Source organism: Lethenteron reissneri, chromosome 51 (assembly GCF_015708825.2).
Source record: "Lethenteron reissneri isolate LAM-NWPU_2019-01 chromosome 51, ASM1570882v1, whole genome shotgun sequence".
In the NCBI taxonomy this organism is placed as follows: Eukaryota; Metazoa; Chordata; class Hyperoartia; order Petromyzontiformes; family Petromyzontidae; genus Lethenteron; species Lethenteron reissneri.
In genome coordinates, this window is record NC_083829.1 from 2,870,004 (window position 1) to 2,885,811 (window position 15,808).

At 48.5% G+C, this 15,808-nt stretch overlaps 1 protein-coding gene across 2 annotated transcripts in view; it reads left to right on the forward strand.

Moving 5' to 3' along the window:
- LOC133355625 (chemokine-like protein TAFA-2) overlaps window positions 1-15,808 on the forward strand; it is a 124,957-nt gene that overhangs the window by 54,708 nt on the left and 54,441 nt on the right. Inside the window, exon 2 of one of the 2 annotated variants that reach the window (XM_061572992.1) lies at window positions 8,618-8,851. In XM_061572992.1, coding sequence (XP_061428976.1) covers window positions 8,705-8,851 — 147 coding nt within the window. In that variant the 5' untranslated portion in view covers window positions 8,618-8,704. Of the gene's footprint in view, window positions 1-8,617; window positions 8,852-15,808 lie in introns of those variants that run through there. The other variant, XM_061572993.1, reaches the window with a different exon arrangement.

Consider the following 15,808-nt stretch of genomic DNA (forward strand, 5'->3'; position numbering starts at 1 on the left):
CTTCGGACGGCCGGCCGAAGCGAACGGGCTCGCCAGATAAAGGATTGGATTATCAGGTTCCTGCCAACATTTTTTTTCCCCGAGCTCCGTACGGTAATTGGCGCGGCGGCGATTGTTTAATTATTTATCAATCTCCACGCCGGGGCCAAGGAGAACCGCGCGCTGTGGCTTCTCGTCTCAACGTTCAAGGAGGCCGTCAATTTTGGCAGTGGCCCTGCCGGTCTAAGCCGTAGACCTCGGTAAACGAAGCAGGGTTTTTTTTTTGAGCCTGGATATCGCTAGGGTTGGGTGACCACTTGCCCTCGATTAGCACGGTTCGAACGCGTATGGTGCGAAAGAAGTTCATCGTACAGTATAAACCCTCTCCTGTTAACGACGGTGACTGGTTCCACGAAAGCGGTCGTTGGGTGATTGGGTTGTTAAGCGAGTAGAGGAAATACGCGTTAAAGGCTTCATTTGTTCCGATAGCATCGAAAGTTACACCTTTACATTAAAAAAACATACTTTGTAATATTTCAGCAATGGCTATTAATACTAACAACATTATAAACGCATACTATAAAGAGAAATATGGTTAATCAATGCATTGATTAATATTTACCGTACCTACAACAGCCCGTCATTAACAGGGGAATGGTCGGTAAGCAAACACATTGGGCTCTATGGATACACTACATTATACACTACACTACGATACACTACACTATACACTACACATTGGGCTCTACGGAGGCCCGTGGTTAAGCGATCAGTCGTGAACAGGGTTGCTCGTGACGAGGGGTTCGACTCGACACACACGCACCTCTCGCAAAAAGACAGGTGCAGTCGGCGTCCGGCGCAGTGGAGGTGCAGTGCAGCAACATTTGTTGTCGTTCTAAACTCCCCGTCTACTTCACCAATGCAAGATCCATTGTTGTACTGTGCTTCTGCGCCCCCCACCTTTAGCAATCCGTCTATGCCCCCCCCCCCACGTGACACAGGTCACGTGCTCTTTTGCGAATGAAAGTCACCCTGGTCTCGTGAGTTCTCGCCATGGGGTTCACAAATTCAACTTCGCGTCACTTTGAACTTTCGTTGAGCTATCATTTGTGATTGCCAGGTCGCTTCTGAAAAACAAAAGCTCTGTAGAGCTCAGTGGGGCTAAAACACACAGAAGTTTTAGAGTTTTCCCAAGCCTCGCGGGCCAGCGTGAAGAAGGTGTGGTAGTTTGACCCCAAAGAGCAGCATGGTGTGGGGGTGTAGAGGCCCTCATCCAGCAGTGGATTGGCAAACGAGGCTGTGCAGGTTGAACGGCACGAGCCAAGACGGACGCGAGCGGGCAGCTCGTGAGGTTACCGCGCCGCTAAAACATTCAAGTCAACACACACACAACACAACAATGTGTTTTAAGACAAACTCCCCGTGACTGTTTGCTTTTTGGCGTCAGGATGATCAAATCGTGTTCCCGATCGCACGCACCTTTAAAGAACAATGGCATCTAAAGAGATGCAAGTTTCAGGTGGAATGGCTGATGATCACAAATAGTCAAGAGGACTGTACATTTGCATCTGGATATAAGCACCCCCCTTGGGAGCAAGGCCATGTGTGCTTATATCTAAGACGCAGCAAGGTGGCAGAGTAGGGGGCGCAGGTGGTGCATCTGCCAGTGATCTCAGTCAGTCAACCCATGGCACCTGGGTCTGTCCCTTGACCTCCTGCCAGCGAGCCTTCAACACTTCACGTGGCCTCAAAGTGCACCTGGCCTGGCACAGGCGCTGTGGTGACATCACCGTTACTTAGTAGGGGATGGTGGCTGTTGTTGTGCTAAAATCTGCTGCAGTAGTGTGCTTGAACCAAAGGATGCCATTTGCCTTCTTGCCCACCAGTGTAATGTGTAAGGGAGTGTTGCTTATAAAAAAAATGTTGTTTATGTAATGGCTGCTGATTTAATCCTGAGTTGCACACGATTGGCTGTAAGATATTATATTTATGCGGTAAAAGTGACGGCTATGCACTTACCTTCGGAGCTAAATTATCTTTTGAATTCGAATTAGTTTTCAGATCTTTTAAAATTGCACATTACGTCTGTCTGAATCGTACTGCATTCCTGCAATATAATTCGTACTGTATGCACACGATCGGGAAAATGGAAATACTCTGCAGTTTGGCACGTTTTTCATCATTACACAATTACTCAAATGCAAGCCCGTTTCTCTACGAGTTTTATTTTTACGTATTTTTTTCCCCATCGCATTCCCGTTTCATGCACTTAAATCTCTTGCCAGCGGATTTTATTTGCGAGAGACAGAAATTCTCGTGGGTCTCAGAGCACCACCTGCTACGCATCAGCCGCGGTGATTGGAGGTGAGGCTGACTTGTTGTAGACAGCACGACATCCCTGCCATCGCAGACAATTTGATTTGGCCGTCCATAGCTTTGTCATAATTTTTTTACAGCCGTGTTAATTGCCTGTCAACTGCAGTGTTTTTTTTTCAGAAACGCCACGCACTACAGAAAAGTCCCCAAAGGATGCAAACTGTAGAACTTAGATGCAACCCAAGATTAGCAGCCTTTTAAGCATTTAAAAAAATAAAATTGACCAGGTAAGGCCCACTGAGCTATATCGCTCTTTTGGAGAACCGACCTTGCCACAAATGGTATCTCAACGAAAGTGGCATATCGTCAAGTGGGACTGTATAGCAGCCAGATAATCTAAACACGTGTTTGTAAATGTGGAGGGAGAAAAATCCACGCGACCACGGGGAGAACGTGCCAACTCCAAATATTTAGGCATCGTCAGGGTCGGGATCGAGCCCACGACCTCCTGTATAACAGACGAGATAGTTAACATCTCCTAGCCACCTTGACTTCCATCGTCTGGCAGTCCCACCAACCAATGTGCTTGGCACTGGTCACAGATATGTTGTCAATGGTTTCCATTCTTATCTTATTCAACTTCGATCTCGTCCAGTTTCAAGTCAGGCCTAAAAAAAACACTGCTCATTCATAAGCAATATTTTTTAATTCATATATTGCTCGGGAGAATAGGCAGTGGGGTAAATTGTAGATTGTTGCACGATCAAGATTTTTATTGTGGCACGGAAGATGTCAGCGCAGTGGTGCAGCGGTTGGTACACTGCACCACGAAACTGGTGATGTTCATTCCCAGCAACGGCCAACATCATGATCCGAATCTGATCCCTCCACCACCACCTTGCCACCCCCCACCGCACCCCAATGTTGGGTTTACACAGTGGTCCAAATGCAAATGTACCGCAAGAGTTGAATTCATGGTCAGTGGTTAATTCGGTTCGTTATCCCTCTTGTAGGTTTATTAGATTCGTGTCACTTATAGGGACGTCAACAGTGGTTCTCGTTATGGAAAGACTTACCCTCGCCATAGAAATGTGGAATTGGCACCACTGGCACTCAATGTCTCCAGTGGGGCTGAGCATCACACAATTCTTTGTTTTGAGTCATTTTGCCATCGATTGCCGGTGAATCGGAAGTCATGAAATCAGAATCAGAATCTTTATTTTAGACTGCAGGAGGAATCCGATGAGCTATGAAACTCCTTTTTTTACAGATGTGCAGTGGGGGCACGCGGTAAGAACGTGACAACAGCAAACACAACACAAAACACCACGAAAGGAGGGCAAAGTACAGGAAATGTGAGCACATGCCAAAAAATAAACACTTGGGCTACAGTCAGCTGGTAACCCTGGGAATTCAAACTCACGAAGCCAGCCGGAACGTCTTGGCGTTCTAATGGAGACCAGCCCATGGGCGCCAATTACCCACCTCTCCAAAAACACCTCAAACATTGTCCCTTTCTTTCTTCCCTCTTGTGAACATCCATTAAGCGATGTACATGGCAGTTCAGTGCACCGCACGAATTTAATACATCTGCTCTATTTTTTGTTCAAATGCACGAGGAAGCGTAAAGTGGTTTCAACTAACAAAGGGCGAGGGGCGTTTGAAAAAAAACAATCATGCACTGGGGCATTCGGGGAGAATTTGGCTTCGTTCCGTGGGATAATAAAATCTGTGGTTAAAACGAAATAAAATTTTTCTCCCCAGAAAAATAATAATTATACATCTGCGGTGTGTTTTTTTGTTTTATTTTTGGTGACCGGCTCAAATGAACGCCGGCTGAAATGCGGTTGGTCTGAAATGACGTTTCAGGAACGTTCGTTTATTTAGTTGGGCAAAAGATAATTCATGTAAATATCGGATCATCATGTGCCTGCGATTCGCCACGGAGAGGACAACGTCCGTCCTTACGTGCGGCTCGGTGAACGCATCGCGAGATCTAATAACACTGGTCAACACACTTTTTCTGCATAAGGTATTCCAACGGTTTGAAGGTAATTTTGGGGTGCTGATTCCAAATCTGGTATCAGTTTTTGTCTATCACATCAGGTTTTTGAGATATCAAATATTGCATTTTCAATAAAAACTGCAGAAGAAAAATATTAAATAAATGTGGATATCTACATAAAATGAGATTATAAACACACTATCCTAAAAATACAGCAAGCACCATATTTTAACACTAAAGCAGTCACTGACTCGCAACAACTTGCAATCATAAGTGACAGAGTTAATTTCGGGTAAAATCAATGAAAATGGGGTATGCCGATAGCATAAAAATGAGATGTGATAGAGCAAATCTGAGATCAGTTTTGGAATCAGCACCCTGAAGTTAGTCTAAAACAGCTGCAAAAGTCCAGGCCAGAAAAAAAATATTTTTTTTAGTTGACCAGTGTAATTTATCGATACTGATCCACGTGATCAATCGCTGTCTTATTAGCAAGCTACTGAAGCTGTTAGGAAGCTGCTGGAGGTTTAGGAGAAAGGCACTGAAGCTATGCGCTTTTAAATCAAAATTGAAAAATAATATCATTAGAACTGTCTTTGTGTTTAGTTTGTTGTCCTTCCGCCGCACCTCCGATTAGCACGGCTGGCTACGTACGGCGCAAAAGAAGCTCAGCATACAGTACGTACCATTGTCACATCTTTGAAGTTAGAGACCCCCCCCCCCCCAGGCCACCTGGCCCAGCATAAAGGCAAAATGACACAAACTCTAACCCTCAGATTTTTGTTGCAAATGTCAAATATTATTTGAAATATTACTTGACATTTTAAACAAATGTTTTAAAATAGCTCACTCACGACACTAACGAAGGAAATTCCTCCACTAGAGCTCCCTCTCGGAGGGGCATTTTGACCTCCCCTTTCACCCTGGCCACACATCTTAGAAGAGGTGGGAGTCACCCACACTTTACCCCACCACGCGTGACCTGCCAATAAATGCATCCATTTATATTGCCGCGTGGACAATATAAAGTTTTTTATTTTACCGCACAGTAATGAATATAAACGTTTCTGCCGCTCATTTCCACATTAATGTGCATTAGCCAATAACCGCCGAAACAATTTTCGAAAATGTCCTTGATGCCTCGCTTATTGTTGGTAATTACGGGCAGTTTATCTTCAACATCATTGAATTAAACCCCGACACTGCTTAGGCCATTTATTTAAATTGTCAGCGCGCTCCAGTAAGTCGTGGTCCTCGCTCCATTTGGTTGCCTTTTTATTACGGTGGCAACTTACTTTTGGTATTATAATTTGTTTTTATAACTTATTCCAATGTTTGCTATCGACATCACGTCATGAGGTTCTATCCTTGTGCACGATAGCAGCAGCAGCAGCAGCAGGAGGAGAATGTTCATGGAGCGAAGTGCCAATGTCGAGGTCTGCTGGTCACGACGAGAGGGCTTCAGCAGTTTGAGTTTGTGCGGTTTTGCTGTTCCTCCTCCTCCTCCGTTGGAGCAGTACAGACACCGGTGGTTTACTACGCGGTCCATAGCTTGGCTTGCATGGCCACGATCGCACTGTCATGAGGGTGAGGAATCCATTCGACAAATCTCACAGAGCGACGGAATCGCTTGCGTCAGGGGGAACGGCTGAAGGGGAGAGACTTTTTTGACGGAACGTGTTCTGTAAATCTTCGCCTCTTTGTCCGTCACGCAGCAAAGGGCGGCGAACTTTCTCGCAGACTCTAGTGAGATTGTCACATGGCAGCGGGACCATTATTTTTCTAAATTTCAGAGCCAGAATAATTTTGCCAAATTAATGACATTTACGTACAAATTCCTTCTCTAGCTCCGCCCACTTACCCTTGGGTTGGGCCCACCAAAAGCCTAAATAACCTCTTGTTAGCGATCTCTGGAAGCACGTAATCAACCAGGCAGGGTGTTGACTGTAATGTTAGCCGACTCTCTGTGTTGTATTGCATTATATTTATAAGTTTACTAGGTTTGTTTTCTCTTTCATTTGTACCTGGTGATGATTGATTGTGTTGCAATCGAAACGTCGTATGCTATTATTTATTTTATTTTATTTCTACGTGACTTTACCGAAAGAACCAAATAATAAATGACCTCTTGTTGAAGCTTCTCTTTCTCCTACGTCAGCAGTTCTCCTGCTGTGTTTGGCTCACCTGATGACGGTTGCTTGTGTTAGCGATCGAAACGTCGTGATCTATTAATTTTCTACCCACGTGACTTCACCGAAAGAACCAAAGAGTATGGATTCCTGCAGTCACGAAAGCTTCAAATCAAGATTACAATCAAACTTATTAGAATGGATTTTGTGTGAGTCATTGGTGACTTGGCTAGTGGCCATCGGCTCCGCTACACTTGAGAACCCGGTTTTTAATCGTGGCTTGCCCAGGTGCCAGCTCATTGCCTTGACCTCCCTAAGCCACCCGGTCACGTCGGCTGTAACTTTCATGACAGAGTAGTTGTAAGTCCCTCGCACGCACGTGTTTTGTGACGTACCAATGAACTCCTCATTATCGCCCAGAGCTCTGGCTAGACATGTCGGCGCCCTTGGCAAGGTGGGTGCCACAGTCGTGCCACTCACCCACCTGCCACCACTCCCCCCCCTGACCTCCCCCCACCCACGTGCCCCACTTCCTCCGTGGACATCGTTAGATTTTCAACAATTTTGGGTTTGCGTGTGTGTGTATGTTGAACGTCTTTCTCACCGTACGTAGCCAACCGTGATAGTTTGAGGTGCCGATTATACACATGACCATGCCTGTAAAGGGAATATATATGTGTATATCTACGTTTAATTCCCAATTCTGACAGTGTCTCCTCATTGCTACAACTTTACCATTACCTTTTCCTTTCATGTTATAGTTTTCAACAAAAATATTTGTGTTCTGCTGTTTATTTCATTTCATAAGCATGCGGCGATGCAAGCTTGGCATTACTGTGGCGAGATGTTAACTACTTCGTCTGGCATACGGGAGGTCGTGGGTTTAATCCCGACCCTAATGCTTGTATGTATGAAGTTTGCGTGTCTCTCTCCTCGTGATCACGTGGATTTTTCTCCAGGTCCTCCGGTTTTTCCCCTCCATATTTAGAATCAACGTGCGTTTAGAAAGCGTGCCTGCTATGAATTTCCATGTGACAAGCCTCTTGGTTGAGATGTCATTCGTGGCCAAGTCGCTTCTGATAATAGAGCCACATTGAGAGACAACGAGAGAGAGATGAGCATGTGCATTAGATAACATACCGAGGGTAATAGCATCGTTTAAACTCTAAGGAGAAGTAAGTTGGGCTTGGGTAGGACACATGGTGGCTCTTAGGGAATCATTGCCGATGGTCAAGAATAACGACAGCCAAGGATTGAAACGAGAAGACCCGTGCCGCAGAGACGGAGCGATGGAATCGGCGTGTGTCCACGAGCTGGGTGGATTTTCTGCATCGCTGGATGATGAGAGATGTAGGCAGCAATGGGGATCCTTCATCAAGCAGTGGATCTATCAGGGCTGACGATGATGATGATGATGAAGCCTATGGGATGCATGTTGTTGCGTCGTGTGTTCATACAACTCTGACGGCTTTAATAAGTATAATGCACACGACAGAATACGCACAAAAGAACGTTTGAAAGTGTGTGCGGAGGGGGGAGTAGAGAGTGAGACGAGAAGGGTAGGAGAGTGCGTGGAGGGGGAGTAGAGAGTGAGACGAGGGGAGAGGTTGGCAGAGTCCACTGAGGAGCATCGTCAAGACGACGGCGATCGCCACCACCACGTGTACCTGCCACCTGTACCGTACCCGCCACGTGTACCTGCCACGTGTACTCGCCACGTGTACTCGCCACGTGTACCTGTCACGTGTACCTGCCACGTGTACTCGCCACGTGTACTCGCCACGTGTACCTGTCACGTGTACCTGCCACGTGTACTCGCCACGTGTACTCGCCACGTGTACTCGCCACGTGTACCTGCCACGTGTACTCGCCACGTGTACCTGCCACGTGTACCTGTCACGTGTACCTGCCACGTGTACTCGCCACGTGTACTCGCCACGTGTACCTGCCACGTGTACCTGCCACGTGTACCTGCCACGTGTACCCGGCGTGGAGTGGAGGAAGCGAGAGCCGGGCCGCGCCATCCCCAAACGGAGGACACCGTTTGACGACGCGATGCGCTCTCGGCTTCGCGAGGCTCTGCGTGCGTGCGGGAGATGGGGGGGGGGGGGGGGGTGTGAGGAGTAACAGCGACGTGTACCCGCCTTTGTCTCTCCCCCCCAACTCCTCCTCCCACCTCCTCCGACAGGAGCCCGCCTCGCGCGTCGGCCGAGTCCCGTGAGTAGTCGCGTGCGGAGTGCGCTGTGGTGGCGTGCGCGCCCGCACTCCCCGCTACATGTCCACGCGCCTGCGCTGCCAGGGCACGCTGCTGGTGGCACGCGAACAGCAGCAGCAGCAGCCGTCGTCGTCGCTGGCGAGAAGCCTTCGAGCCACCCCGAGTCGTCTCTGCGGTGGAGGAACCCGCGACGCGGCGTCCTTCGAGGTAGCGTGCACAATCACCCCCCCCCCCTGTCTAATCACTGCCTCCTCGTGGTTTTGGCGATCGTGGTTGGCGCGTCTGTGCCGCCCGGTACGAACGTGGTGGCTAGGGAGGTGGTCACTACCTCGCCTGGTTCGCAGGAGGTCGTGGGTTCGATCTCGACCCCGACGCCTGCTGCTGTATATTTGGAGTTTGCGTGTCTCTCTCTCTCTCTCATCATCATCACGGTGGTTAGGAAATGTTAACTACCTCGCCTGGTATACAGGAGGTCGTGAGTTCGATCTCGACCCCGACGCCTGCTGCTGTATATTTGGAGTTTGCGTGTCTCTCTCTCTCCCCGTGGTCGCGTGGATGTTGTCAACGGGTCCTCGGGTTTCTTCCCCTCCACATTTCGAATTGAAGATTGTTACGGAATACGGCTTCATAAGAATGGAAACCATTGACACAATCTTTGTGATCAGTGGCGAGATGTTAACTACCTCGCCTGGTATACAGGAGGTCGTGGGTTCTATCTCGACCCTGACGATATCCGTATATTTGAAGTTTTCACGCTCTCCCCGTGGTCGCGTAGATTTTTCTCCCACCTCCCACGCCCCCACATTTAACAACACGTGCTTCGAATATTTGTCTGCAAGACAATTCCACGCGACAATGAGACATTTTTGTCGAGCTATTATTTGTGAGAGCCAGGTCGCTTCTGAAAAAAAGAGCTACATAGCTCAGTGGTTCCTTACCTGGTTAAAAAAAGAAAGTTAATTAGTTCATCATTCCACCTCCGCTCGTGGCCTCACCGCCAGCTGGTGAACGCGTGAGCGCATTCTGGGCTTCCTCTAAGTCGGCACGACAGAGGTCGCAAACGGGTTTTGATTCCTTACCCGTACCCGTACCCGGCCGTACCAGGGTCGCAAACGGGTACCCGAACCCGGTCGTACCCGTACCCTACCCGTACGCGGCCGTACGCGGCCGGGTACGGGTAGGGTATAGGTATAGAGTACCCGATTGCGACCTCTGGGATGAAGCCACGTTGCAGGCGCGGGTGGGTTGATTCTAGGAACTTGAATTGTGAGAAGAGACATGAAATGAATGACAGTTACTCACCAGTGACTCACGGCCTACCCGTACCCGGCCGCACCAGGGTCGCAAACGGGTACCCGTACCCGGCCGGGTACGGGTAGCCGGGTAGGGTACGTGTATCGGGTACCCGGTTGTAACCTCTGCGACACGGCCTTCAACGAGTGCGCCAACATCGACACGGGAGAAGACCTAAAGACTGCGGGGTCCAAATTTCGATTTGAAGCTTTCGTGACTGCAGGGATTCATCTTCTTGGTACTTTCGGTAAAGTGAATGACTCATTCAGACGCTGTCTTTCCGACAGGCCTGTTCTTCACCCGAGGACGACTGCTTGCGTTGTGGCCGAAACGTCGTGAGAATTGTATTTTATTATGTTTTATTTTTATTATTTTATTATTTCCCTTCTACGTGACTTTACTGCTGGGTCCATCACGGCCTGCGACGGGAGTGGAGTGGGGGGGGGGGGTAATTCGTCTCTTTCTTTGAAATCCCGCATCAAAGGGGAGCGAGCGATTTTCACGCAGAGCAAAGTGGAAAGCAACCGCACCTGTGGAGTGATCGTGAAGTGTAACACACACGCACTTTACAACGTTAATGCTGTCCCCCGCACACGCGACCCCCGTGAACTTTCCAAAGACTCGAACGTGGCATCAACACACTCCGCTGGGAAACTTCACAACACTTCACTGAGCACGGAATGTGAACTCCGATTTATCGCTCACGCATTTCTGCCCCCCCCTGCCCCCCACTAGCTGCATCGCCCATTGTGTTTATTGCCCCCGGCGTTATTCCTCGTGCCGACTGCTCTCGACTGAACAAGTGAAGGCTGAGCATTCAACACAGACGGGGTGCTTAGCCCCCTCGCCCCCGCAGCTTCCCCCCCTTCTCCCCTCTCCAGCACCTCCGACGCTTCAGGACTGGGAGCAGCACAGGATGGAGTCTTGAATATTATTTTTTAAATATATATTCGAGCAGAAAATCCCACCCGAAAAAACAAGAATAATAATCCCAATAATTATGACAGCTTAAATAGCGCCTTTCGTAGAATCTAAAGGCGGGGGGTCAGTGGTTGGGTAAGGAAGTAGCTTTGAGTTAAAATGGAAAACGACTTCTGAAACGGGGAATGTCTTCAGGTGGAAGGACTTGAAGATCCCAACCGAGCCGGACTCTTTGATAGCCCTCGGCAGAGAGTCCCACCGTCCGGGTACCGCGGGAGAGAGAAGGTCCAGAGAGTCATCTCCTGGTGAAGCTCAAAGCAGCTGGAGTAAATTGGCACCTAACCGTAACTGTAATTCAAACATGTTCAGCGGTGCGAACAAATAATCATACCCCTGGAGGTACAAATATGCACCATAGTGGGGACAGCTATTTGGCGGAAGAGGTATTTGCTTGTAACAGCCTCAGTGAAAAACTCGACCAGTTTAAGTACAGGCCAGACATTTCCTCGGCTTGAGACACTCTCAGATGCACACATGTTGAACTTCTTCCGTAACCGTACGTAGCCAATCGTGCTAATCGGAGATGCCCGCAGCACCACTCAGCGATGTTTCTGTTCTTTTATCACCGAGTAGCAGAAGCAGCAGCAGCCACGCCATGTAACTAACCACACCTCTAGACCCACTCTGAAAGTGGTCGTGGTCTGAGCTCGACATTTGCAGAAGGTGCGGTCATCGGGTCGCTCGGATGACACCTGGTGCCGCAAGTTCAGCTGTTGCCCAAAGAGTCAGAAGATCATCAAGGTTCAAACCACCGATCCACTCCAATCAGAGGACTTAGAGAAATACTGGGTAACAGCAAAGCAATGTGACACAACTTCCCGTGATGTAACTTGGTGGAACGAGTTGCATGGCCAGTGGATGGAACATCAAGCAGCCTATGAAAGATCATATTCTTAGGTTTTTTCCGGTAAAGTCACGTAGGTAAAACATTAAAATTAATAAAAGTAAAATAAAATAAAAATCACAACGTTTCGGAGGCAACACAAGCTTCCGTCTTCAGGTGGAACCGTCACAGCCACGACAGCTGTATCAAGTAAATCAGAGATTACAAGAGCTACCACTCCGTATATATAATGGTTGGAGAGGGGGAAGGGCCAAGTACGGCACACTTTTTATTAATATGGTAAGGTGAGGCTTAAGAGGCTGAACCTAAGAATATGAATCCTTGCAGTCACGAAAGCTTCAAATCTATGAAAGATCAGTCGCTCTTCTGGTTAGCCCATAAAGAAATGCATTTTCCACGCTCTTCTTACTCAGAACCAGTGGCACTTGATGCTCTTGATGAGCCAGAGAACGATTGGTCTTTTGCCCACTGGCAGTGTCTTTGGCTCCAATTCCATCCACGCCGTCCGATCTTGAGCTTTCTTCTTCGTTTCACTTTTTGGACCCCTTTACCTTCAAGTAATCAACCAGCATCATTATATTTTCTTGTTTCTTGACCTCTTTTGCCAACTCCTTTGCAGAACTTCCTTCATTAAGCCTTCAAATGTGCCCAATCCACAACTTTTGCCATTAACGGATTGTTCTAATTAGACCTCTCTCCTCATTAACCTGCTGTCGCACTTGCTCATTGCTCTATCTCTCCATACGAATAATTTTCTCTATTTGGTATCATGCCCACCACCTCCATCTACGTACAGTGAGGGAAAAAAGTATTTGATCCCCTGCTGATTTTGTACGTTTGCCCACTGACAAATACATGATCAGTCTATAATTTTAATGCTAGGTTTATTTGAACAGTGAGAGACAGAATAACAACAACAAAAATCCAGAAAAACGCATGTCAAAAATGATATAAATTGATTTGCATTTTAATGAGGGAAATAAGTATTTGACCCCCTCTCAATCAGAAAGATTTCTGGCTCCTAGGTGTATTTTACACAGGTAACGAGCTGAGATCAGGAGCACACTCTTAAAGGGAGTGCTCCTAATCTCAGCTTGTTACCTATATAAAAGACACCTGTTCACAGAAGCAATCAATCAATCAGATTCCAAACTCTCTACCATGGCCAAGACCAAAGAGCTCTCCAAGGATGTCAGGGACAAGATTGTAGACCTACATAAGGCTGGAATGGGCTACAAGACCATCGCCAAGCAGCTTGGTGAGAAGGTGACAACAGTTGGTGCGATTATTCGCAAATGGAAGAAACACAAAAGAACTGTCAATCTCCCTCGGCCTGGGGCTCCATGCAAGATCTCACCTCGTGGAGTTGCAATCATCATGAAAACGGTGAGGAATCAGCCCAGAACTACACGGGAGAATCTTGTCAATGATCTCAAGGCAGCTTGAACCATAGTCACCAAGAAAACAGTTGGTAACACACTACGCCGTGAAGGACTGAAATCCTAGGGGTCCACAGCGATTCGGGGCAACCGCCCCGGGCCCAGCGCTTTGGGGGGCCCCGTGCACTTCGATGCCATGGTGTCGGGTGTCATAGTTCCGGTTTAGTTTGAAAGGCGTCGGGCGGGCCCACGCGGTGGGGTTTGCCTCGGGCCCCCCACCGTCCTCCCGCCCTCCCGCCCCCTGTGGACGGCTCTGTCTGCATGAGTAAGTGTTTCTCCTGCCGTGTGCCATGGGGCATGCCTGTACAACACAGGAATCATTCGCGTCGTCGTGCACATTATAAATAACACCGTAAATACGCAGGCAATATGTCTCAACCACGCGTCCGTCTCTCCACGCAGTAAATAAAAACACATTTCTTACACAGCCCGTTAGCACAGGCACAGCCGTCTGTGGGTACATAATTTGAGCAGCATTTATTCAACGCAGGAAAACTCTGGAACCGGTTTCGACACCACATTGTCTCATCAGCAGAGCCGCGCTTGCTTGCATTGATGACGGTTCGAATGCAAGTTTGGTGAATGTGGCCTCTGGTCACAGTGAGTGTGAACGCATTATCTGAACGAGCGATCGGGTATAATCTGTATGGCAATGCAACATCCGTGGAGATTTTAACGCGTTATCAAAGAAAGTTGCGCTGACTTTGATCATCTTTGATCAATGATCACAGTGAGAGCTATGCTCTGACGAATCGGGGGCACTGATAGGCAACGATGCCATACCACGATTAGTGACACATTGTACGTTTGAAAATCAGAGCTCACCAGAAGAGTCTATGAATGATTCCCTATCGTCACCGTCATTGTCAATTTCCATTATCAATGTACTCCCGAATGACGTGTCCCATCATGGGACTACCATCTCCAGGTCTGTGTCACCAGACTCCATGCCTACTTGACTCCATTCCTCCACCTAATCTTACCTACTGCAGTGTTATCACGTGCGTCCCTTTAGTCAATATTTCACTGCATCGAGGCCGCTCTAAGCCATGTCGGCCATTGAGTATTTGTTTGACCACACTTTCATAGTAGAGGTTTTTTGGGGTTAGATCGCCTACATTTTTTAATGTGTCGTTAAACCCGCCACCACCCGACACAGCCAACTAGTAAGGGTTGTCACGCGAACAGAACGTGGCCAATTCGTCACTAGTACAGCACACCGGTGTGTTGGAGAGCCAAGCCACAACATTTATAATCTGAGTGCGACGTTCCGCAAGTAAAAAAAAAAACCTCTGCTATGGATGATATTGGTCGCGAAAGCCGACGTGTTAAATAGACCATACTTCACCGCAGTGGTCAGTGCGGGTTGATGAAGTGGGGTGTTGATCCTCAAAAAATATTTGGGGGGGGGGGGGGGGGATATCACTCGCCCGCCTGCAATTCGCCATGTCCGGGAATCGAATTCGGGTTGTGCGGTTTTTTCGTTTTGTTCCAGGCGCACAGCGCAATGCGCTAACCACCCGTGCCACCGCTCCGCCAAGTCGTACTCGATAGAGCAGCGGTCCCCAATGTTTTGGGCACCAGGGACCGGTTTCGTGGAAGACAATTTTGTTCACGGACCGGGGCGGGGGGGGGGGGGTCATCATTGGGTCTTTCCCTCTTTTCAAAGAAGCTCTCCAGCGACGTTTGTGTTCGACTCATTGTGGCTACTAGGGGTTAGAGCTTGTGGGCTCACCAACACCGTGACTGAGACGAGTGCGCAGTGCGGGAGAGAGGAGCGGACGGAAGTGGTGAATAATACAACAATGGGGGCGGGTTCCACGCGCGGACTCACCGCTCTCACCTCCTGCTGCTGCGCGGCCCGGTTCCTAACAGGCCACGGGCCGGTCCGTGGCCCGGGTGTTGGGGACCCCTGCTCTCGAGCACTCTTCCTCCTCCTGCGCTGTTGCGCGCCGTGCGCTCGAGTCGTCGAGCCGCGCCGAGCCAGCAGCGAGGGCGCACAAGAACGCGACACCCGCGGCACGACCGGAGCGCACAGACACCAGATAGTTCGTGACTCACCGCTGTAACAATAAACAATCAGAAACTCGTCATTTCTTTGAAAGCGCGGCTTAAATAAATAAATGAACGCCGAATACGGAGCGCAATCTTTCGGTGTCTTAGCGCGACACGTTTCAGACACTAATTGCGGGGTGGTGTTGTGTTTCACACGGTGGTTGTCACGTCATGTATCTATTTTTCTCCTAACTTCACGTTATTATTTCAAATGCGCGGCTTCTGTCAAGTGTAACTTAGCGCATAGTCAGGCTGGACGCCGTTAACCGCTGTGCACCGCTGTAACTTCAACAGAAGTTTTCGCACGCGATTGCAGCTTGTTGCGGAGAGGGAAGTTTGCTTTTAAGCACTCACATCCACAGTAAAATAAATGCTTTTGAGACTTTTTATTTGACAGGCCCCTTCGTAATGCTGCGTTTGCATGACGAATTTTCGGAGACTTCACGGAATATTTGGTCAAGGTCCACAAAAGTTAGAGCACGAAAAGGACACTCCAATCACCGAGAGTGTCTTAAAAGCACAACCCTCGTAAGGAGTGCATTAAATATGAGA